At 37.6% G+C, this 26,514-nt stretch overlaps 1 protein-coding gene across 1 annotated transcript in view; it reads right to left on the bottom strand.

Moving 5' to 3' along the window:
- The window catches only part of ABCB8 (ATP binding cassette subfamily B member 8), a 1,506,569-nt gene that overhangs the window by 997,017 nt on the left and 483,038 nt on the right, over positions 1 to 26,514 (bottom strand). The window contains exon 4 of the mRNA XM_044067605.1: positions 7,025 to 7,119. Coding sequence (XP_043923540.1) covers positions 7,025 to 7,119 — 95 coding nt within the window. The remainder of the gene's footprint in view (positions 1 to 7,024; positions 7,120 to 26,514) is intronic.

The raw sequence follows: 26,514 nt of genomic DNA, 5'->3' as shown, positions 1-26,514 counted from the left end.
GTAGCTAATATCTTTCTCCCCTTCTCTCTCTTACTATTTCACTGTCTTCCCCTATTCTAGCATATGATGCTCTATGATCTGAAAGCTTTGCTATCTGTACTCCCCCGTTATTTCATTCATGGATTTTACAGTAAACTATATAATCAATTTAATTCTTAAAGACACCCCTTTTATATATCCATTCTAGTGTTTCCTACTTTTAAATCTCCAGATGTTACTAATTCCTTTAACATCTTGTTATCCTGAGTTAATTCTTCCCTTTTTTTCCCTCAGGTTACAGTTAAAATGTCTTACAATCACTAAAGGCATATTTACTAACCCATTTTTTATTTCTTCAAACAACTATTTTCTCTCCCTCTTATTATTTTATGCATAAATCACTATTTTTGTCTCATTCTCGTATCACATACTGTCCTTCCTGATATTACTATTGCTACATGGAAAATTCTTATTTTTCAAAATTTTTTATAAGAATTCCTATTCCAGAACATGTCTCATTTCCTACCAACCAATCAATATACCCCACCTCCACTCCATACTACCTGTACTCTTTTCTTTTTTTCTTCTTTGTTACATCTGGTATCTAGAAAGCAAAAACATACAGTTTCATGTTTTATACTATTCCACCACCACCAAACTTCAAAATCATTTCTAATGCTATTCAAAGTCAATGCTAAAATTCCTATATCATCCTTATCCTTTTGTACGTGTTTTACTTCCAGATCATATTTTTCTTTTCGTTCTCCTAAGTTTCTCACCAACTGATTTTCTCTATCTTGTTCTTCTCCTGTCTCCATTTCTTCTTTTTATTCTTCTTCACCTTCTAAAATTGCAAAACTGCTCCCTTCCTGTATATTTATAACCTTAGTTTGAGATGTTATATCTTCTCTAACTGCTGGTTCATTGTTTAACTTTTTATCAGTATCCCCTTCCCCCATACCACCTTTTTTTCAACATCTTCTATAGTGATACATTCTACTATTTGTCTGTCTTCTAAGCTTTGCTCTTCATCTAGTCTTTTGTTTTCTAATATGGGAAAATCAAACCAGAAGTGTCCAAATTCTTTAAATTTTCTACAAAAAAGCTTACAGTTTTTCTGTCCCCTCTCCTTTCACTGATCACACCTTTTTTTGCTACAATCTTGTACTAAATGATTTTTATCCCTATAGAAATAAAATGCTTTGAGTTGGCCACAGTACTTAACAAATCCTTTCTTACAATTCACAATTGTTGTACTTGAAATGTGTTGAATTTCCCTAACCTTAACATCCATTGTTACCCACATTTCCCAACCCCCGGACCATTCATTTCTTTCATTGCATTTTTTTTATCTTCATGTATTTCACAATATAGTGAAAGAAAAACAGTTTAACTCATGCTCATCCATTTCTGAAGTCCAAAACTGCTCATTTTCCCCTTGTTAGGTGTAGTCCCAAGCTCTGAAATAAATAGTTTTTTCCGTGGTGCTACTACATTTCTTTTTTGAGTCTGTCATGAATGTTTCCAGCAAGTTAAACCTTTCAAATGTCATTTCACAAATATTTTCAGCTCCTAAATGAATTAATGCTCTTATGTCTTTAATTTTAATGTGAAATACTAATGGCAAAATAATAATTCGATCCATAAAGTCATACCTGTTCGCACTACCATCACTTTTACTTTTTATTCTTACTACTAGTCACCTTCTCTATTATGTTGAGAAACTGCAGCTCTTTGTCCCTCTCAGTTACTTTTTCTATTATTTCTTGTCTTGTTGCATCTGCATATCTTTTTTCTTTCCTGTAACAAAAACCCTGTTTCAGAGGTAAAGCCTGAAAACTGGCTTCTCCACCAACCAAGAATACCTCCACTGTTTTCGCCTCACCGGTTACTGTTTGTGTTTCCAACCCTTCATGTTGTTCCTCCTAAAATACTCTCTCCACCATGTCACTCTCTCTGAATTCTTCTTCCTTTGGTTCTGCCAGAGTCACCAAATTTACAGAAGTTGCGTCTCCAGTCCTCCATTTTCCAACTCTGTTTACTTCATTTCCTCCTTCTTCCTCCCATAGGTTTTCTCCTGCTCCTCTCTCCAGTTCTGCTGCATTCTCCTTCATCATGGAATTACCAGAATTGCAGTAACAGCCCTCCAGCAGTACACAGCACCTCCAGAGAATGCCTTACTTCCTCTCCTCCAAAGAATAGGAGTTCTTTATTAAGCATACTTATTCACAATAATCATACAATATTTACAATAGTTACACTATATACAATAGTTTAAATACTTCACTTCTGTTATTTATTACATACCTTATCTGACCACCACTCCATTTTCCATAACCAAAATCTTATCCTTTCCAATATCTTTGTTAAGTTCCATCTTTCATTACATATTATTTCCTTTACCCTTTGGTTCCACAGAATCCGTATAACCATAAACATTTCTTGTCTGTATTACATAAATACTCCTTATTCCAAGTACCATTGAATCCATATTCAATAATGTCCATATTTTTTATCTTCTATGCTCTTTACATCTTTGAAGTACTGTATATCTATCAAAATTTCCATACGTTTACAAGTCAGCTGTCTCAAATTCTTTACAATAAGGACATACTACCTTCTCTTATACAAAACATTTGCCTTAACCAGCAACTTTCTTATTCCAAATTGCCACAAAAAATCCTGACACTCTAACACATGTTTATATATTTGCATTCTTGCCTTAACCACTTTAGATTTTCACAATCTAATCCTTCCCAAGGATATACATAATAATGTTTTCCCATAATATTTTCATATTATATTTTTCTATTATTTTCAATATTATTCAAATTTCCAACATATCTTTTCCTGATAAATTTTAAACTCTTCATTTATATTTTTTTCTTTTCCTTTTAAAATTCTGCATTGATTCCCACCTACCATATTTATATCTTAACAACTTATATGATAACTTGTCTTCATCTTCAGTCATACATATGTCAGAACCTTGTACAGACTTAAAGATACACAATTTGGTTAATCAGATACAGTCCTCTTTCTACCTTCTTAGCATACAATGTACCTGTTCACCATGTTAAGTCTCAAGTCCCAAATGAATGCAAAAATTACTGTATATAATATTTTCTCATACACTAATGGCAAACTAAATAAATTTGCCAAATGCATCACTTTTGCCATTATTATTGAGTTTTTCAAATGTACAATTTTTAAAAGACACTTGAAAAGATCTGCAAAATTTGTACATAACCTCTTATCCCTTCTAACATCAACTTCCACTGTGCTTCTGTTACATTCTGTTCCCCAAACCGTATCCCCAAAATTGATATCTCATGAAGATTATACTCAGTCCCTGCAATTTCTTTATCATGTTCTAAACCTTTACTTTTTTCTTTACTTAAACACAAACCTAATGCACTCAAACTCTTATTTAAATTATTCAGTACTTTTCTGATACCTTTCACATCTTCAGACATAATTATAATATTCCCCACATATGATAACTGGTATGTCAATACTTTCTTGGTTTATATAACATGCATCTGTCATTTTCTGATTTACATGACTCACTACTGTATTCATTATCAGTGTAAATATTGTACTAATCAAAGGATATCCTTGTCCTATCCCATTTTTATCATGTCTCAGTTTATTAAAACCTGTATCATATTATATTCAAAAGCTGAATCTCACTTAAATTCCCAATTTTCCACAACTTAGAATACTGTATACTGTGAAAAGCTCACCTCTTAATTTTTACATTGCCTCTTCCAATTCTATCATCCACTAACTCCCTAATTATTATTAACATTTCCTTACAACCTGTACCTCTTACACTAAACATCATATCTTTATTATACTTTCCAATTCTCTTCTGAATTATTTTCATAAAAATCTTATCTGTATTATTCACTACTACCGGTCTCCAATTCCATATGTCATGCTTATCTCCTTTTTCCCTTATAAATTTCATTACCCCTCTACATTAATGCTGTAATTAAATCAAAAGGTGCATCAACAAAGTATTACTTTAAAGGTGTGCACTTACAACAAAGTATTAGTTAAAGGTTGTGCACACTTACGCAACCAGCGTATTGTATGTTAGATTTGTTTGTTTTTCAACTGAATTGCACATGTTAAAGGTCACATTGGAGGTGGGAAAAGTTTTGAAATTATTTATTGTAGTCTCATTTTATATCACAAAAACCTGGCATTTTAATAGAGGTGTGTACACTTTTTATATCAACTGCATTGAAAAGTATGAGGCCTATGTAGATCCTTGTGGGACACCAATAATTACTGACAATAAGGTAGAGAAATTATTTTTCTATTTTATTGCTTGTGCTCTGTATGACAGATAGCAATGGAACCACTGCAGTGAAGAGTTGGTGAGCCATACAGAAGAGAATTTATATAAAAGAGTTTCTGGTGAGAGATGGTATTATAAGCTTTTGGTAAGTCTACGAAGATGGTGGTGACTAGGTTTCCATCATTTCTATGGGTGTTGACAGTATTAACAAAATTCAGCAAAAGCAGTAGTTGTTCTGGGAGGTTGTCATAATGGTTAAGGAGTTTACCTTACAAACAAAAGGTGAAGGGTTTGATTCTCACATGGGGTAACTGGCTAGGCTTAAAATGGTCCACAAGGACAATTAGCCTATGAACCTATATAATGAGAATAGAAGCCTTGCTAGTTTGAATCAGAAGCTGGTTATCTAACAGATAGTTGAGAAGTGCATCAATACTAATATTTTTAATAGTGGTGATAGAATGATAACTGGCCTATAGTTTGAAAGATCTGTACTGATTCTGCTCTTGTGCACTGGAACAATGATTTTTTTTATATAGTGAAGGGACTTCATCTTCAGATTCGGGTCAGTTTAGCAGAACTCAGACTGGATATGCAATAGCCTCAGCTATTTTAAGATATTCACCAGTTAGACTACCAGTGGCAGTTTTAATAGGCTTCATTTTTATGTGTTTTTGATATCATGGGAACTGTTTGGAGGGAAAATGTTGAAAGAGATCATTTGATCGAGTAGGGACATCTAGTGAGTAATTAGTCACTTGGATGGTTAATGACTGTACTGTAATTTTCTTAAGAGCAGGCGACATCTCTCTGCATATGTCAATGTTATCAATTATGTTATATGTCTTAGTCTAGTACTAACATATTTCCATCATTTGCCATTGTGAATCGTACTCATTACTTAGCCATGTGTTGTTTTCCTGTAAAAGTTTATGAAATGATATACGTTTCATCTGTGCCTTGGTTCGCATTGTAGCTGAAAAGTGTCTTCAGATCAGTTCACCTGTCTTGTCAACAAACAAACAATATGCCTCCTTGAGTTCAGGCTGCATCCTCAAACTGAAAAATAACACAAGAAAGACACCCAATTAACTAGAAAATGTAAGAAAATATTCTGCATTTTGGCTGAAAAAAGTCTCTTAATTTGTGTAGCAGAATTAACCTTAGAACTGTGCCATTCAGAACGCAGAGAAAAAAAATCTGATTTGTTCATCCTTTAGGAAGCATATTAAAACCTGGAACAACTGCTACTGTTCATTTATTAACAAAGAAGGAAAATCTGTATTTATTGCCAAGTGTGAGAGAGGTAACTGGAAGATAAAGAAATTAAGTAAGGTTTGCAAGATGCCACACAAACTTCAGAGTAAAATTCAAGGAATGGCAAAACCATAGCACTGATATAACAGTTTCCACCTGCTGATAGTGCTAGCCTCCAACCATCTATCTCTAGTTAAATGCAAGAGGAACACCCTGCCTGTTCTGTGTCAGAATTCACACAGTCTTTATTATATAGCATGGATCCTGAATGGCAAAGCCCCAGTACTATGAAGGCTGAGATCAGTCTATTTAATTTTAGGATGCATGAATGTAATGTCTGTATACATTGTGGGCACTACCCACACTTCTAAAGATGCCAGACATAGACCTACAATCTGAAAAGTCATAAGAAAGTTGGAAGCTCTAACTTGTGAAGCCATGACAAAAAATGGAGTTCCATTCTATTGGGACTACAGAATTATTTCACACATGGTTCTCTACAAAACTTGCCTACCTTAAAGAGTAGTACAGGATCACAACACAATGATGCTAGGCCTCTGAAATGCTGCTCTGTAAGGTAAGGAGTGGAGATGAGATCACCTTAGAATAATTTCTAAGATGTCAGGAAATCCTATGAGGTCTCTGAGCAAAGTCACTATTCGTCATGATGCTCTGAAATGTAATGATCTTAAGAGGTCCCAGTGAATGAATTTGTATTTGGAGTGAGTCTCTTTTAATCTTACATCAACTTCAGAGGAAACTAACCTGTCTCTGAATCACTACTATTGATTATGTCTATAACAAGTAAATAATTAAAAGGCAAGGATGCTAATGACCGATAATTAATTTGGTAATGGGGCATAACTGACGATATTTTGGGAACAGCAGCTTGCTAAGGTCAATGAAGGTGACAAGACATTTATTCCAGACCCACCAGCAGGGATATGCCAATGTGATATAAATAACTCATTAACAGCAAGGGTAAGATGTTAGGAAAGAGCTGCTTGATAGCAACTGCAAGGTACTTCCAAACACAAAAATGTGAAGTTTCCTTACAGATTAAAGGAAGAAGTGTATTCTGCAGTAATACTTCCAGTGATTTTATTGGGCCTGGAGGAAGCCAATGAAGTTCATCAGCATCTGAAGCTCTGCACTGAACAAACAGACTGTTACAGAGGTATCAGACATTCTCACAGTCCTTTTTAAAAGACTTGAGAAGTATTTACGACTGTGTTTGATAAAGTGGTTTATATCACATAGGATGCAGAAGGAAAGCAGAAATCTTGAGCAAGCTAGGAGTCTAATTTTCCATAAAGTATTTACGAAGGTGCTTTCTGGAGTTAACTGATGAAGTTAATTAAAAATTATTGGTAAAATCACACACATGTAAGCCAGTTCTGTAGTGGATCCTCTTCTAAGCTGACACAGTAAACGGAATACACCTCTCTATTGCACTGTTCATGTTGATCTTACTCTTACCGGAGCAGCGAGGTGAACAGAGACTTTCTCATATCTGCAGCGATTCGTTCTCCAGCTCTGGAGAGAAGGACAATATAGCCACAGGTCAGGAGGCCCTGAGAGAGAAAACAAGAGAGGGTGGTAAAGGAAGAGCACCATCAGTCATATTTCTTTTACCAAAACAGTACACACTATATTCTATGGGCATTTTGTAAATGTCCAGTCTGATTGCTCGGTGTCCAAAAGGTCACCCAATCTCTCCTCAGTATCTAGAAAAGGGACAAAGGCAAAATACTGAAGGTCACTCATACACAAACATAATAAATGCAAAATAAGTAGACATTACTTTAAACTTGGTATTTAATCTGCAAAACATGAAAATTAACTTTTTAAGGCAATGTGCAATGAATACTTAAAAAGGCAGTACGGTGCAAGTGCTGTAACAGTTTCACTTTACAAACATGTACAATGTCAGTATGTATAAACATGATTTGTTCTAGTTTCTAAATATACAGTCTGTGTACAGTACAGCTACTTATAACAGTGTCTGCCTCTACTAAACAGAGATAAAGATAATGGAGATAGCTCAAAGCAAAATAACTTCCTTAAACAGAATAATAATCATATAGACAACTGTATTCATAAAATTCCAGAAAGTATTCTAAGAACTAAACCAACATGGGAACGGACAAATGAGATTTTTCCAATAGGTATAACTGCAAGTAGGGGTACAGAAAATAGGCATGAGGGGTCTGGAATTTAATGGAGAAAATTGGAAAGGAACCAAGATATTGGAAACAAATAACAAGACATGGAAGGAAACAGAGTGGGACAAGGCCAAGAAAAAGGTTGGACTGCAGTCTGAGATTGCCTTCCCCACCAGGGATTGACATCAGAGTACAGGAAAAAGAAAGGGATAGCAAGTCTCAAGTGAAATATCAGCTCTGATAGAGTTTTAAACTGGATGTATAAGAGAAGCTGCTGTTTAAAAATGGATAATTAATAGGGCATACAAAATACTGCAAGATAACTATAACTCATTAACACTTAAGGGGTGTGGAATGTCACACCCCTAGCAGCTTACACACATCTTGCATTCCAGAGTATTTTCTTAAAGATAAACTTAAAAAAGGATAGGATAAACAGAAGTAAATATTGCGTAAAGAATAAAAGCTGCTGAAACTGTCCAAATTGCATTGTTATTGGCAAGAAATATTCTTTGCATTGATAATAGTCAGTGCATTCATAGTCTTTCCATAAATGTTATAATAAAGCAATAACTGATGACTTGGTGTGGTATACTGAAGATCTACCCACGGTTAGTGTGGTTTAATCATGAGGGCGAAGCCTGAGTGATTAAACAAAGGCAACCATGGGTAAATCTTCAATATACCATGACCACAGAGTCGGTTATTGCTATTATACAATGACATTATTTAAGAAAAAAAAAAACTTACTTTTCTTAAATAATGTCTTTGTATAACGGCGGATTACTGTTCTTCCGCTGGTTGTGGTATACTGCTTCTTCGTTTTGATGTACTGCGCATACATATGGGACTTGTGTTCCCACGCATACCCAGTACATCAATGCTTTGAAACAGAAGCAACGGAGAAAAGAAAGTCTCCTTTGCTCTGTTTTCTCTCTCTCTCTCTCTCTCTTTTTTTTTTAATTGTAAAAAAAAAAAAAAAGGTTTTGGGGCACTTTATACCAACGGAAAAAAGTCCGGGTGACCGGATCTTTTTCCGTTGGTATATTGTGGGATTTACAACGGGCATTCTGGTTGGGCTGGGCCAATCAGTGTGCACATTTTCGAACAGTAATAGGGAGTCATTGTATAATCCATTATAATGCACACATACCCAGAGTTATATACTTTTTTGTTAAACTTTCACAATTCTTGGAAAGTGTATAACCTAGACATATATTGTTAAAATATTTTTGTTAACCAGACGTTAAGTTTTCACATAACAAGAAATTCATCTGTATGTGCATGTTTATTGAGATACTTACAGAAATATGAAAACACATGCTTAATTTTATAATTAGCAGTATAAATAACACTGAACATTTCTCAAGATTTGCAACTTACAGTGCAAATTTGAAAGAATGTTTTCTTCAACAGTATCGAAGTCCAAGGTTTCTCCTGATGTCATGCAACAGTCTCTAAGACACTTAGTTTTTGAAGTATTAAGTACATATGGAAATATTGTTTACTTTCATAATTACTAACAAACAACTAGCAATATATCAGGTATAGTGTGACATAAAAGGATGCCAACAACGAATTTTCCAGTTTCCTACCATGGCATATTACACCATACCCCTCAATAACATGTAGCACTCTCAGTTATGAAAACATGAACATAAATATGAAAATATGAATAACAAGTAAGCATTGATTAATTTCTCTACTGTAAGAAATCCTAGATTAACAAGTCTGATATAATTTTGTTAATGACTCCTTTCACTTTCTATTATTGCCTATTACTAGTTGGCAAGCCACTTAGTAAATGAAGCCAGACCCAAAAAAGATCTGGACACAATAAAGAGCTAATTGGTGTGAACTGGAATTATACTGAATGGTACTTCAGGCTTGAATGAGATAAGACTCAATCAGAAGAGGTTAGTAAAGATTGGGAGGAAAGACTTGAAGAGCAATTTACGCGGGAACAATGGGAGGACATATCTATGGCTTCCAAGTACGAAACAAAGTCCAGAAGGGTTTTGGTTTTTGCTTGGAAGTGTTTGCATAGGTATTTTATACCCTAAACTTCAAAGAATCTTTCCTCATGTAAACAGCAAATATTGGAGGTATGTTGAGGAATAACAAGATAATGCGGAACGTGTTTTTTCGGAATGTAATGAGCTGGCAGATTTCAAAAATTCCCTACAGAGTACTCTGTTAGAAATATCGGGTGAGCAAATGAATGTAACTAAGGAAATGCTTCTTTTGAGCAGGGACACCAAATCTGAGTTGTCAGGCCTTATTAAGTTTAATTTTACTGGCTGCCAAAAAAAAGCTAGAGCTACAAAATGAAAATCAAAATGTAAGCCAACTGTATTTGAAGTACTGAGTACTGTAGTCAAGATAAAATAACTGGAACTGGGATCTTTAGAAAAGGGAAGGAGAAGATTACATAGAAATAAATGGAATTTGTGGGAATAATACATGCAGAATAATATTCACCAGTAACAGTGAGCTTTAAGGGAAGGCAGAAATTGAACAATTTATGTAATGTTGGACTGAATGACAGTTGTTTTAAAGAAAGAAAACATATACAATGTACGTATATGAAAAAAAACATTAATATGCTTTATTTTATTTTCTATTAATGCAAGTGTGCCTATACCATAACTGCTAATTTAATAAAAGTGTTTTAAAAAAATGAATGCTATTTCAAGTCTGCTAGGAAAAGACCTCCCTTCAAAGATGACTGATTTATCCTTCTCCCATTCATAGGACCACATGATTAAAACAGAGTAGTGGTCACTCACTAGGACTACTGCCTCTGTGCATCTCCACAGAATGTTGCTCTTTGCTACATCAATGAAATAGCTATTTCCACATATGAAGTTAAACCAGGTTGGGAATATGGTAAGTTGTGTTAGATTGTAGAAGGCAAGGAAGAAATCCAGTTGTCGAGTTGCCTCTTTACTAGAACTAACTACTTAATAATGAAGTCTCCGGTTATGCTAATACTGTTTCTAAAACAACAGGACATGATTATAACAATGTCATCAAACAATCCTGAATAAAACACGGGTGCTATGTTGCTAAGCATAATACAACCAGATGCAGCACCTTCATTTCTATTATTGCTTCTGTTTACCAGTTTGACCACATAGCTGTTTTTCATTTTAACAAGAAGGGGCCTTCTTTCTGTTTTGGGGCCTGGTATACTGCTCCAAAACAAATAAGAAACTTCTCAAATGTGGTTGGAAAAACAAGATTCATGCTTAAGTCATGACTCTGTTATGTTTAGTACATCTGTCCCTTTGATGTTAAGCCACACTTCTTAGGATAGTTTATTTGTTATTCAGGCTGTTAATATTCATATGGACAATCCTGAGTCCTCTATTTTTTCCCACCCGAGTACAGCTAATGGCAAATAGTATGGCTGGATTCCCAGGGATAAGCCTGTTAGGAGTGTTAATCTGGGAAACAACTGGACCTGGAATTGGATTAACATCTGTTCATGCTGTCTCAGAAGGGATGCATAAGAAGCAACTATGCATTTTATGACAGTGTATGGTTAGAAAGAATATTTGTAATGTAAACAGACTGATGAAGAATTACTTATTAGTAAAAATAGGTACCTTTTAGAAAACATTTGGGCCCACCACTTTGGAGGGGCAGTATGAAAAGTAACGCTGATTGTTAACTCCCTACAAATGTTTTAAGAAGGGGGATACTGCATGTTAATGTGGGTATAGCATGACCCAGAAAGCCAGATAACTGATAACAGCAGGAGCAAAACACCAGCAAATTGGAGGGTTTGATTCTCACATGGGGTAACTGGGTAGACTTAAAATGGTTACTATCTATGTACTAATCTATGAACCTATAAAATATTTCCTGGAAGTGCGTCAATGCTTTAGTGCGTTGGCTAGGCATAATGGTTAAGGTCGTCACCTTATAAACACAAAAATAAGGGTTTGATTCTGACCACAGGTTATCGGCTAGGCTTAAAATGACCTTCAGGGCATTTAGCCTGGTATTCACCTATGAACCCTGATCAAGGTATAGACATATGGTTGGAGCATACTGAGGGTAACAGAATATGTTGTAAAAATAGCTATAGTAAGACAGATGATATGAAAGAGGAATCATTTTCCAGAGAGTTTGTTAGAGGTGAAAAAGACTTGATTCCCAGATATAGCAAAAACATCTAAGAAATGGTATATACAGATGATGCTCTAAGTTTGCTTAAATGTACTACAAGTGAGTAGAGACAAAAACTGAAAAAAAAAATAGGATTAAAAGGTGTAAAGACTTTAGGATTATTGATGAAAGGATAATGTGTATACAGACTGGATGGAAGTATTGTATTATAACAACAAAAATTGTTGTTAGAAGTAAGGAGGTAGAGTGACTTGGATAAGGATGAAAGATTTAAGGATAAGAATGGCTACCGTTCTTTTTTTTATTCAAATAATTTTTTTTTAATTAGTTAATAAATTTTGCAGATCAAATAAGAAAAAGTTAAATGAACTATTTACAAAATGTACAATGGCCTCAGGTCAAATGAAAACAGAACGAGGACATTCGTTGTTACACAGAGAGATATTACACATTTTTAAACAAAAACTAAAACAAAATAAAAGGTTTACTTCTTGCTTTCTCTCTTCTTATGTTGGTAAAGTTGTGACTGTTTTAAGTGTCTCAATTAGGGAGAGAACTTTCTCCCAAAGATTGTTGATCCATTTCCTAGGAAAGATTCTCATTTTCTTGACTTTGATTTCCAACAATGCTACGTCTTTCCATAGAGTTAGGAAATCCTCAAGTGTTGGGCTAATAGAGGCGCTCCATTTCCTTGTGATACATTTTTTTGAAACTGCCATTGTAGTCCAAAGAAGATAACGGTCTTTCCTTTTCAAAACAGTGGTTTCATTTATATTCAGGAGAACTAATAACTTTGACAAGGTAAAAGAATCAGTAAAAATGGCTTGCAAAAATTCACCAATATCTTCCCAGAATTTCTTTATATGAGAACATTCATACATAATATGAGACCAATTAGCATTACATTTCAAAGAACACCTCCAGCATAGTATTTCATTAAAATTACTAAATCTATTTATTTTCTTAGGAGTATAATAGGTTCCATGAAGAAACTTCCAAGCAATGATTTGCCGGCTTTGTATATCTCAGGTTAACTTAATAGAATATAATACATCTATTGTGGTCTCATTTGATAACAATAATGAATAATCTTTAGTGATAAAATTCCAGAATTTCTAGTTAGAATTTGTTTTATAATTAATGATGATTTTATATAACTTTGAAGTTAAATGTGTCCAATTAAAGTCCCTATATATTATTTCATATAAATAAAGTATACATTTAGGCATGGATTTAAAGGAAGAATTATCTATTGTTCTACATAGATCTTTTGCATACGGTATTAGACTATTAAGAGCTAACCAGTCAATGTTTGGTAAGTTAAATGTGTTGATTAGCTGATTTACATCTAAGACTATCAGATTTTCCATACATTGGTACCAACATGTGAAACTGCTTCCTTTCCATGAGTTAAGAGTATCTATGGGAATGTTATTGAAAAAGTTTTTTTGTAGTTTTAAAGGGAATTAATAACTGAAGCCATAATTTAATGTCAATGTTATTATTTACAAAGCTCCGGAAGGTGTTGTAAATGTAATTTATATAATTTAGATTAGTAGGTTTGGTAGAATTGTATTGCAAGTTAATACAAATAATATGCCAGAGTTTATTATTCTGCTCATTGAGTTGCATATTTGTTGCTAATTTACTTTCTATTTGAAAAACAGCAGTATGTAACGTTTTCCATGCTGAAGAAAATGTTGGATCTATCCAATTTATTATTGTTTTGAAAATGGATGCTTTGATATAAGATTCTAAGTCAGGGAAGTTGATACCTCCCATTTCCCAGGGCCTAATATTGTTTAGAAAAGCTATCCTGTTTTTTTTTGGGTACCAAAGGAAACTTATAAAAATTGTATTTAATTCTTTTAATTTTTTTTTTACTAGGAATTATAGGGATAGCTAGTGTAATGTAATTTACCTTTGGGAGAAGGGCCATCTTTATTAGCTGCAATCTATCTTCAAATGTTAAATACAATTTATTCCATTTTCCTTTTAGTGATTTGAGGGTATTCAGGATATTACTGTAATTTGTAGATAGAGTTAATTCTAACTTTTCACATAAAACAATCCCTAAATATTTTAATTAGGAAACCTGTTTACCAATTATTCGACTTATGTTAGTATTAGAGTTATTTTTATTATTTAACAATATATGGTTCGATTTAGAAGCATAATTTTTAAACCTGAAATCTGTTGAAATTTTTCAGCTAATGAATTTAATTCCCATAGTGACTCATCTGAGTTTAATAAGGTGAGTAGAATATCATCGGTAAAGAGCATTATTTTGGAGTTAAATTGATTATAAATGTCAATGCCCTTAATTTTGGGGGTTGAACGAATTGCAGAGGAAAAAAGGTTCAATTGCTAGTGCAAATAGTATTGAAGACATGGGGCATCCTTGTTTGGTACCCTTAGTAATTTTAACTGCTTCTGACGTGAATGGGCATAATTTTACATATGCCAACTTGTCTCTATAAATATTCTTTATTAAAGTGATGAATTGTTTGGGGAAATTATAAATTTGTAGAATTTTGAAAAGGTAATTCCAATTTAGTGAATCAAATGCTTTTTTCAATATCTAATGTGACTATAGCCACCTATTTTGAGCATTTTCTGGCTTGTTAAACTTGATTTCTGCATTAGTAACTGTATTTAGAGCACAACCTAGAGCTGTTTACTGAATTTCCTGTTTGCACTTATTTTTAAAATAGTTTTTTTTCTCAAAACTTGCATTTTATCTGTCTTTGGCCTAGCACTGTTGTGTGGGGTCATTTACTGCACTGTTATAACTTGTTGATACTTGTGAACCTCTGCTATCTCTGAAAAAACAAAAAAACAAAAAAATCTTGCTTTTTCCCCACTTTTCTGAGATTTAAAAGTTCAGTTACAGGCTTGCTGTTCTTGAACTGTTTGTAAGTTTCTGTGAGGCCATTTTTGCTTGGGCTAAAGGGAAGTCTCTCTGTTGATCAGTGGCAGTGAAAAACATTGAGCAGCCTGCCTGCCCCTGTGGGAGTGGTTACTGACTTGAAACTGTAGTTTTATTGGCCATTTTGGGTCAATTCCAAAACTCCTTCATCTTCCTCTCTTAAAACCCTCTTTTGCGGTTTTGCACGTTTTGTGCATAGCGCAACAGCGGCAGCCGCCTAATTGGGTTTAAACTATTCCTGGCTCCACAAAGTCTGCTCTTCACTTTTTCCCTTAGAACTGCTCTATCTCTCAATTTAAACACCATATTCTCATTCTAAGGCCCTTCACTGGTCCAATTAAGTAATCCTACAAGTTAGCACTATTAAACCATAAGCACTACTTACTCTTATACTCTCTACGATTACCCTGTCCTCTATTGGTCTGTCTTAAATTCAGTTTCCCTATATTACTCTAGCATGTCCAAAGGTCAGCCAATGGTTTCCTCTCCAGTCCAGCTGGTGAATCTGGGATTTTGAGGCAATGTTACAACTGTCTCATGTACACAGACAACCCTCTCCTCCTCCAAACAGGTTCAAATATATGTAAGAGATGCAACTATTTAGCCAAACTGGAGGCTGAGCTCTCTCATCTCAAAACTGGTGTAACCAGTCAGGAGGAGAAGGTAACCTCACACAACACAATTCCAGTATCACATAGTCCCACCACATCAGCGAACCAAACACATAAATACACAAAAACATACTCGGAGGCTCTAAATAAAAATCTACCTAAGCAACAGAGACCTCCAAAGCAGACATCCAAGCAAACGCTACCTCAAAACAAAACACACACAACACATAACCCACAAAGTCAGTGTGCCAAGCAGCCACAGCCCTTAAGGCTGAATAACACACCTGATACTCTTGTTATAGGTGACTCTATTGTCAGACACACTGACGTCCCGCTCACCAGGCTGAATAAAGAGAAGGTCACGGTGAGCTGCCTGTTGGGTGCTAGGATCCGCCACATAACACAAGCACTCAGGTCACTCCAAAGCAAATACAAATATGACTCAGTCATTGTACATGCTGGTGTGAATGACCTGAGACGTACCTCCCTGGACTACATGAAAAGAGACATAGAGGAGCTCTCTGATCATGTAGCCCAGGCTGGTATGACCCTGACCTTGAGCAGCATCTTACCCTTACCTAGAATGATGCCACAGTACAAAGACAAAATGATCGAGTTTAACAATTGGCTAAAATTTTGGTGTCATTCAAAGGGGATCCAGTGTCTGTCAGCCTGGGATGACATGCTCGACAAGCCATGTTGCTTCGCTAGGGACGGCTTGCACCTGTCACCACTGGGCTTTCGGATATTGGCAAAGGCTCTTGCCACCCCCATAGTGCCTTTTGTAGGCAAGGCTCAAAAGTCAAGCCCACCCCCATAGACAGCACAAGGAACAAGAAACTAAGGGTAATGCTGCTAAACGCCAGAAGTCTTAACCTCAAGATGCATGCACTCGAAGCTCTCCTCAGTATGGAGAACATCGATATCTGTGCAGTGACAGAAACCTGGTTCAAGGCTCCAGAGAGCACCCCAGCACTACCAGGCTATACCTCATATCATGCTTTTCGGCCCCAAAACCCGGACTGAACCACAAAAGGAGGGGGAGTTTCCATATTTATCAAGGATATCCACACCTCCAGGTTAGTGGGATTGCACGAAGTATCGGAGACCATCCATGTGCAACTAAGAGTGGGCAAGACTGCTTTTCAGTTTATAGCATCCTACAGATCACCCTCCCAAAGTCAGGAATCCCACTCGGCTTTCCTGAAAGCATTGGAGAACATGAAGATCTCTCCGAACACCATTATATTGGGCGACTTCAACTACTCAAACATTGACTGAGAGCACTACTCAAGCCCCAGCACCTTAGCCCAAAGGTTCCTGGAAATTATAAACTCAAATGCTATGGAACAACTAGTCACCACTCCCACAAGAGGGGACAACATACTAGACCTGATCATTACCAACATGGGGACTCTATGCTCCACACCAGAAGTATATCCCTCATTGGTAAGATCAGACCATAAATTAATTTCACTGGATGTCCACATCCCGACCCCACCCCCAGCCCAGAAAACAACAGTGAAAAACTTCTCAAAAGCGAACTTCTCACTTCTCAAAACTGAAGTGGAATCCTTCAAGGCCCCAGGGCCAGTGGAAACTACGGCCCAAACTGCAGAATCCTATATAAACGCATTCTACGGACATCTCCAGGAATGCATGGATCATGCTATCCCAAACAAAACCAAGACCCAATCATCCAAAGGCAGGCGTCCAGTCTGGTGGACCCCTGCCATAAATAAACTGTACAACAGAAGGAGGAAGCTACTACATGATAGAGCAAAATCCCTAATAGGGAAGGCATCTCTGATCAGTACTAGCAAAAAATTATGACCCTCATAAAATCCTCCAAGGCCAGCTTCGAGAGAAAAATTGCACAGGACACCAAAGACAATCATAAGGCTTTTTTCAGTTATGTTAGAAACCTGGGATGCAACTCCCAGACTTGTTCTGAGTTGATTCTAAACGACAAAAAATACAATGAACCCACAGACATCGCCAATATCCTGGCAGACAGGTTCAGTGCAAACTTCTCCACCCCTCCCCCCCAAAAAGAGCAAGTATCTATCCCGGCAGAGGGCTGCCTCCCAAACATCTCAGATGCTCAGGTGAAGGCTGCCCTCTCCAAAGCAAAAACACTGCTTCCATGGGACCAGATGGCGTCCCAGGTTGCCCCTACATGAACTCCAAGAGGAACTAATCCCTCAAATAAAACAGCTATACAATCTCAGCCTCACTACAGGATATGTGCCCACAGAATGGCATACAGCAACAGTGGTCCCACTCCACAAAGGTGGAGCCTCTACGGACCCTGGAAACTATCGCCCATAAGCCTGACTAGCTTAGTCTGCAAGGCTATGGAGAGGATCATCATGGAGCTCATAAATAAAGACATTGGGGACCTACAGACACTAGATCCTACCCAGTTCGGCTTTGTCAAGGGCAGATCCTGCCTTTTGAACCTGGCTGACTTCTTCGAAACAGTCACCAAAGCCATAGATGAAGGGAAGGTAGTCCACACAGCCTATCTGGACCTTGCAAAGGTATTTGACACAATACCCCACTCGGGCATCATAGATAAGCTATCCAGCTTAAATATAAACCCCTATGTCACAAGATGGGTCGCAAACTGGCTCAAAGACAGAACCCACAGAGTGAGAGTTGCTGGAGCCATGTCAGACTCAAAACCGGTCACAAGTGGCGTCCCACAGGGTTCTGTCCTGGGACCACTCTTGTTCGTTATATACTTTTCCGAGGTACAGGCAAACATGGGAGGACTATGGCTCACCAAGTTCGCAGACGACTGCAAACTGGGCGCCATAATCAACTCTCCAGCTGACACAAACATCCTTCAAAAAGGTCTCACAGAGACAGATAACTGGTGCCAGCGCCATGGTTTAAAGCTAAATGCCAAAAAATGTATAGTCATACCCTTTGGCAAAAACAATGTGCCCACAAATTACCACATAGGCAGAAACCCATTAAGTACAGAGAAAGTTATTAGGGACCTGGGGACCAAAGTTGATAGCAATCTCTCCTTTGAAAACCACATTGCCAAAGTGGTTAGAAAGACCTTCTACATAACCCACCTCATCACGAAGGGTTTCACATCTAGATCAAGAGAGGTAATCATGCCCCTTTCTTCATCCCTCATCAGGCCCATCATAGAATACAATGCCCCTTTTGGGATGTACCTTACCCGACACCTGCAGCAATTAGAAAGACCCCAAAAGTATCTCACCAAGAGGATCAAGGGTCTCAAATAGATGCCATATGCTGCTCAGTTAAAAAAACTCCAGCTCTACTCAGTTGCATACCGCCTACTTCGAGGCGATCTATGCCTGACATACAAAGCTATGTCAAATCCAGAATTAATGGACATGCTCCACCTCAGTAAATCTAAATCCCTTAGAGCCACACGCTTGACAGACTTGAACCTCAGCACAGAAATAAATAGAACTTGCTGGAGGGACAGGTTCATAACCCAGAGGCTCCCTTCGCTCTGGAATAGAATTCCAGTTCATGTGAGGCAGAGCACCTCACTGAATCTCTTCAAGAAGAATCTCGATAGGTGGATGGGGGATCGTAGGTTTGTCCCAGGGATTACTCCCGTGTCACTATTAGACAGAGGCACAGTAAATTAAACCTTAAAAAGGGCACAGTATACTCAAATCAAGGGGTGGCGTAAGCCATACAGAATAGGGCTAGGCTTATAATTGCCCCAGGGCAGATACCCTAGTATGAACCTATGAACCTATGAACCTATAAGAGCTTCAGTTTTATCTCTGTTTAAAAGGTCTACAGTGGTTAGGATTTTTTGTATGTTATCATGGGTGTGTCTATTGTGAATAAAACCTGTTTGATCATCACTAATGACTTGAGTTAGAGATTTATTGATCCTATTGACCAGAATAGACATAAGGATTTTATAGTCATTATTAAGGAGTGAAATAGGTCTATATAAACTACGTGTTAGGATTTCTGTTTTCCTTTCAAATAGGTGTAATCAATGAATATCTCCAAGAAGGTGGAATTGTGCCTTGTGAATATGTTTCACTTAGTGCTTTTTGTAGTACTGTTATGACAGATGTTGGAAATAATTTGTATATTTCTATAATAATTCCATCTATGCCTAGGGCTTTGTTATTTTTACTTTCTTTAATTTTTTCATTAATTTTTTGAGCGTAATTTGTTTTTGAATGTTTATGCTTAAGGTCTCTGGTATTTTATTTAACTTTGAGTAATCTAGGCACATGTTTATATTGTTATGAGGAGAATCATTATTATTGTAGTGTTTTGTAAAATGAAATTTAAAAGCTTCCAATATGTCACTTATATCTGAAACATTTTTCTTGTTTTCCCCTTCATGAATTATATTTGTAATATTGTTTCCATTGGAAAGTCTTTTTAATCTCATTGCTAGATTATGCATATATTTAGGGGAGACTGAGTAAGAATTTAATTTTCATTTTTCTATGGCCAAATTGGTTTTATGCATTAAGATATCATTGTATTTTTTATTTAATTCCCCAATTTCCTTTTTTTTTTTACAACAGGATCTTCCACAACCTTTAGGTTAGTTTCTATGATTTATTTTTGGATACTAACTAGTTCCGATTCCCATTCCTTTGCTTTATTGTTACACCAAGAAATAATTTTACCATAAAGATATGCCTTTAGGGAATCCCATAAAAATAACTATTTATGTCACTAGTATAGTTTGTATCCAAAAAGTATTTTATTTTCAAATCTAGCCATGGCTTAAACTCTTTTAATTTAGTGAAATATGCTGAAATTCTCTTGGTAAATGTCAGTCTCCTAAAATCCATTTTAATTTTAAGGATGAGTGAGTTATGGTCATATAGGGGACAGGGGATTATAGAAGAGTGTGATATTTTCATTTTTAAATCTTGGGATACATATATTTTATCAGTTTCTTGTTTGGGTGTTGAATCTATAGTCACTATGGGAAAATAGTAATGAATTTTAATTTTTAAGACTAAATGAGTCTAATAACTGCAAATTATCTATCCATTTTTTAAGAGTTCTCTCTGTAGATGTAATATGGAAAGGTCTTTTGTTAGTGGTCTCCTGGCTATCAAAGATAAAATTAAAATCCCCTCCCAAAATTAAGTTACCCTTTGAAGTCTTGTTAATAAGTTCTATGTGCTTTTTAATAGTTCCTACTCCTATACCTGGAAACCAATACAAGTTCACCAATGTCCAAATTCTGTTACTATATCTTATTATTACTGTTGATAAAAGACCATCCTTATCTACATAGTTATATAAAACTGGAGGATTGGTAACATTTTTCCTCCACAATATTAATACGCCTCTGTTTTTTTTACTATACGATGAGTTAGATAGCTTTAGGAAATCATTTGGATTCCAAGTGAGATTATCATTAGCTTTAAGATGAGTTTCCTGCAGAAATACCACTTGTGCTTTATTTACTTTTAGGTATTTAAGTAAATTGGATTTTTTCCTTGGGTTATTTAAACCATTTACGTTTAATGAGAGTAGCACTATATCCATCTAGTTAATTTGTTATTGAATAGTTTTGACTGAAATAATGACAAGATATTTTATTTATTTGTTGTGTAACTTCCATACATTTATTGAATCTAATGAAAGGACTATTACTTCCTTTTGAATTATGTAATTCAGAATCTAAAGGAGGCCAAAAGAGAAAGCAAACAAGTGTACAATAGTTAATCTTATACATGTGTATAAACAGATACTTAGAATAACCTTTTAACAAACATGGAACAAATAACATTCCCTATCTGAATGAACTAGAAGGTTCAGTCAGATTAAACCTCATAGCTAAAAATGAACCAAACATTAATGAGAAGTTAGAGGCTCCATTGTATGTTATTCTGGAGATTACAATTAAATCAACCCAGGCATATATAGCTAGTTTGATCAATGACACATTTAGATATGTGCTTGCTGTAGAAATACACTTGATATAGGATTCAGGCAATAAAACTTTGTCACATATTACACTGTGTGTGAGATAGATTGGGTATGTTTCCATTTTAATCAAGTATTCGCTATACTGCTCAGACAAGCTCCACGTAGGTTTACAGAGTGGTCCTAGCAGCAAGGAACTCGAAAAAGCGACTACCTTCTGGATTTAAGTATCTTTGCTTTTTTTTTCACTGAAAATAGCTTCTGCTGCTTACTTTGAACTAGCCTGAACTGTTTTTTTACTGATTACTGCATTTATTTTAAAATCTGCACTTAAAGTTACATTTAGTCGAATTTAATCGAAAGTTTGCTTGTTTGTTTGTTTAATTTAACTGTGGAGGCTGCCCACTAAAGTGTGCTAGCCTGTGTAACTAATTTATCACTGTCTCTGCATTTTCTGTGTATTTCTACAAAAAAAAAACAAAAAAAAATCCTTGTTTTCCCACCTTTCTCGACTAGTTTAGACCAGTATACAGGCATTGCTGTATTCTGGGCTGTGGTGTAGTTCCTGTGTTGTCCATTACCTTACTTGGATAGAAGGAAGTTTCTTTGCTCACCAGTGGGAGTGGGGAGCCTTGAGCAGCCTACCTGTCCTTGGGGGAAGTGACCTCAGCACAAGAAGCTGTAGTAATTGGTTGTTTGGGACCATTCCTAGCTCTTTTGTAGTTCACTGCTTAAAATCCGCGTTTGCATCGCTTTTGTGCGTCGTGCAGCGCAGCGCTGGTTAAACAAGGTTAAACTTGGTTAAACAAGGTTAAACTTTTTCTGGCTCCGCCAAGTCTGCTCTTCAATTTTTCCCTTAGAACTGTTCTACTTGCAATCTAAACAGCCTATACTCTATCTGAAAAGCTCAGCACTTGCTCCTAAAGCATTTTTTATACAGATAAAGCACTCTTAAACAAAAGAAAGTACTTCATTCACCTAAATTCTGTTGAGTACCCATTTCCCTATAGGTCCTTTCTGACTCAGTTACACAGCAATCTTTTTCACTATTTCTAGCATGTCGAAGGGTCAGTTGCTGGTGTCCTCTCCTGTTCAGCTGGTGAATCTGGGAATCTTGAGGCAATGTTACAATTGCCTCATGTACACAGACAACCCTCTCCTCCTCCCAACAAATACAAATATATGCGAGAGATGCAACTATATAGCCAAACTGGAGGCTGAGCTCTCTCAATTCAGTACTGGCAAGACCAGTCAGGAGGAGAAGGTAACCACGCACACGACAAACCCAGTCTCACATAGAACTATCACAACTGCAAACCAAACACACAAAAACATACTCAGAGGCGCTGATTAAAAATCTACCAAAACAACAGAGGCCTCCAAAGCAGACATCCAAGCAACCACCACCTCAAGACATAGCACATGCAACACATAGTTCACAAAGTCAGTGTGCTAAACAGTCACAGCCCTTAAGGCCAAACAACATGCCAGACACACTTGTAATAGGTGACTCCATAGTCAGACACACTGACGTCCCGCTCACCAGACTGAACAAGGAAAAGGTCACAGTAAGCTGCCTGTCGGGAGCTAGAATTCGCCACATAACACAAGCACTCAGGTCACTCCACAGCAAGTACAAATATGACTCAGTCATTGTACATGCCGGTGTGAACGACCTGAGACGTACCTCCCTGGACTACATGAAAAGAGACATAGAGGAGCTCTCTGATTATGTAGCCCAGGCCGGTATGACCCTGACCCTGAGCAGCATCTTACCCTCACCAAGAATGATGCCACAGTACACAGACAAAATGATCAGTTTTAACAATTGGCTTAATTACTGGTGTCATTCTAAGGGGATCCAATGTCTGTCTGCTTGGGATGACATGCTTGACAAGCCACGCTGCTTCGCAAGGGATGGCTTGCACCTGTCACCCCTGGGCTTCTGGATATTGGCCAAGGCTCTTGCCACCCCCATAGTGCCTTTTTTAGGCAAGGCTCAAATGACAAACCTACCTCCCTAGAAAACACAAGTGGAAAAAAACTAAGGGTAATGCTGCTCAGTGCCAGAAGTATAAACCTCAAGATGCACGCCCTCGAAGCCCACCTCAGTATGGAGAACATCGATGTCTGTGCAGTGACTGAAACCTGGTTCAAGGCTCCTGAGAGCACCCCAGCACTATCAGGTTTTACCTCATATCATGCTTTCCGGCCCCAAAACTTGGACCGAACCACAAAAGGAGGGGGAATATCCATTTTCATCAAAGATACCCACACACCTCCAGGTTTGTGGCAACGCACAAAGCATCGGAGACTATCCAGGTGCAACTAACCATAGGCAAAACTGCCTTACAGTTTGTAGCATGCTACAGACCACCCTCTCAAACTCAGGAACCCCACACAGCCTTCCTGAAGACACTGGAGAGTATGAATGTCTCTCCAAATACCATAATTTTGGGAGACTTCAACTACCCAAACATAGACTGGGAACATTACTCAAGCCCCAACACCCTAGCCCAAAGGTTCCTAGAATTCATAAACTCAAATGCAATGGAACAACTAGTCACCATTCCCACAAGAGGAGACAATATACTAGACCTGATCATCACAAACATGGGGACAAAATGCTCCACACCGGAAGTATATCCCTCTTTGGTAAGATCAGACCATAAATTAATCTCACTGGAAATCCACATCCCGCCCCAACCCCCTGCACAAAAGACCACAGTGAAGAACTTCTCAAAAGCAAACTTCACACTTCTTAAGACTGAAGTGGTATCCTTCAAGGCCCCTGGGCCAGTGGAAACCACAACCCACACTGCTGAATCCTTTGCAAATGCCTTCTATGGGCATCTTCAAGAATGCATGGATCATGCAATCCCAAATAAAACAAAGACCCATTCCCCCAAACGCAGGCGCCCGGTCTGGTGGACCCCAGCCATAAACAAACTTTACAACACGAGGAGGAAGCTACTACATGACAGAGCAAAATCCCTAAAAGGGAAGGCATCTCTGATCAGTACTAGCAAAAAACTACGATCACTCATAAAATCATCCAAGGCCAACTTTGAGAGAAAAATCGCAAAAGACACAAAAGACAATCACAAGGCCTTCTTTAGCTATGTTAGAAACCTGGGTGGAAACTCCCAGATATGCTCAGAGTTAGTCCAAAATGACACAAAATATACTGAACCCACTGACATTGCCAACATTCTGGCAGACAGGTTCAGTGCAAATTTCTCCTCCCCCTCCCCAAAAGGAGAAATAACTATCCCAGCAGAGTGTAGCCTCCTAACATCTCAGATGCCCAGGTGAGAGCCGCCTCTCTAAAGCTAAAAACACAGCATCAATGGGACCGGATGGTGTCCCGGGCTGTGTGCTACATGAACTCAAGAGGAACTAAACCCACACATAAGGCTGCTGTTTAATCTTAGCCTTACTACAGGATACACCCAAAGAGTGGCGACGGCAACAGTGGTCCCACTTCACAAAGGCGGTGCTTCTACGGACCCTGGAAATTACCACCCCATAAGCTTGATGAGCCTGGTCTGCAAAGCTATGGAGAGGATCATTATGGAACTCATAAACAAAGACATTGGGGACCTACAGACATTGGATCCTACCCAATTTGGCTTTGTCAAGGGCAGATCCTGCCTTTTGAACTTGGTCGACTTTTTTGAAACAGTCACTAAGGCCATTGATGAGGGTAAGGCAGTTCACACAGCCTACTTTGACCTTGCAAAAGCCTTTGACACAATACCCCACTTGGGCATCATAGACAAACTCACCAGCTGAAATGTAAACCCATATGTCACAAGATGGGTTGCAAACTGGCTCAAGGACAGAACCCACAGGGTCAGAGTTGCTGGAGCTATGTCAGACTCTAAGCCAGTCACAAGCAGTGTCCCACAGGGCTCAGTTCTGGGACCCCTCTTGTTCGGCATTTATTTTTCCGAGGTACAGGCAAACATAGGAGGATTGTGGCTGACAAAGTTCGCAGATGACTGCACGCGCCATAATTGATACTCCAGCGGACACAAACATCCTTCAGAGAGGCCTCATAGAAACGGATAATTGGTGCCAGAGCCATGGCCTTAAGCTGAACGCCAAAAAATGTATAGTCATACCCTTTGGGAAAAACAAGGTACTGACAAATAACAACATAGGCGGTAATCCATTAAGTACGGAAGAGGTAATCAGGGACCTAGGGACCCAGGTTGACAGTAACCTCTCATTTGACACTCACATTGCCAAAGTGGTTAGGAAGACCTTCTATATTGCCCACCTTATCATGAAGGGTTTCACATCTAGATCAAGAGAGGTCATTGTGCCCCTGTACTCTTCTCTTATCAGGCCAATGATTGAGTACAATGCCCCATTTGGGATGTATCTCACCCGACACCTGCAGCAGTTGGAAAGACCCCAAAAGGAGGTGATCTGTGCCTGACATACAAGGCCATGTCCAATCCTGAATTAATGGACATGCTCCACCTCAGAAAATCCAAATCCATCAGAGCCACGAGAACAAGTGACTTAAACCTCAACATAGAAATAAATAGGACGTGCTGGAGGGACAGATTCATAACCCAGAGGCTCCCTACACTCTGGAACAGAATCCCAGTCCATGTTAGGCAGAGCCCCTCACTGACTCTATTTAAGAGAAATCTCGACGAGTGGATGGGAGATCATAGGTTTACCCCGGGGGTCATCTCTGTGTCACTACTAGACAGAGGCATAGTAAACTAAACCCCAAAAGGGCGTAGTATTCTCATCCTAAGGGGTGGTGTAAGCCACACACACTCTGGCTAGGCTTATAAATGCCCTAGGGCAGATAGCCTAGTACAAACCTATGAACCTATGAACCTATGAACCTATAAGTAAAATATCTTGTAGTATATTTTAATATCCAGTTTCCCCTTCATCATTTATAAATTTCTATATAATTACCATTTCATTCCGTAACTGCCTTATAGAACATACTTTGGTCAGTGTTGTGAGATTTGTTCACACTAATCACAACTATAAACCCAGTGAATTATGCCAATTTCTATAATCTACTTTCACTCTGATGGGTTAGTTTGAGTACAAGAACTACAATATTCTGCATATATATAAACTTTAATGCATATACAATGCTGCTCAGAGATGTGCTATACAACACAGTTGCATTTGAAAGAGCTCTATATCATGTCTGTTTCTTTTCCCTGA

This window comes from Protopterus annectens, chromosome 3.part1 (genome assembly GCF_019279795.1).
Source record: "Protopterus annectens isolate FY-2018-M chromosome 3.part1, PAN1.0, whole genome shotgun sequence".
NCBI classification, from domain to species: domain Eukaryota; kingdom Metazoa; phylum Chordata; order Ceratodontiformes; family Protopteridae; genus Protopterus; species Protopterus annectens.
Note: the sequence above shows the minus strand (reverse complement) of the source record. Positions and strands in the feature narration are given on the sequence as shown.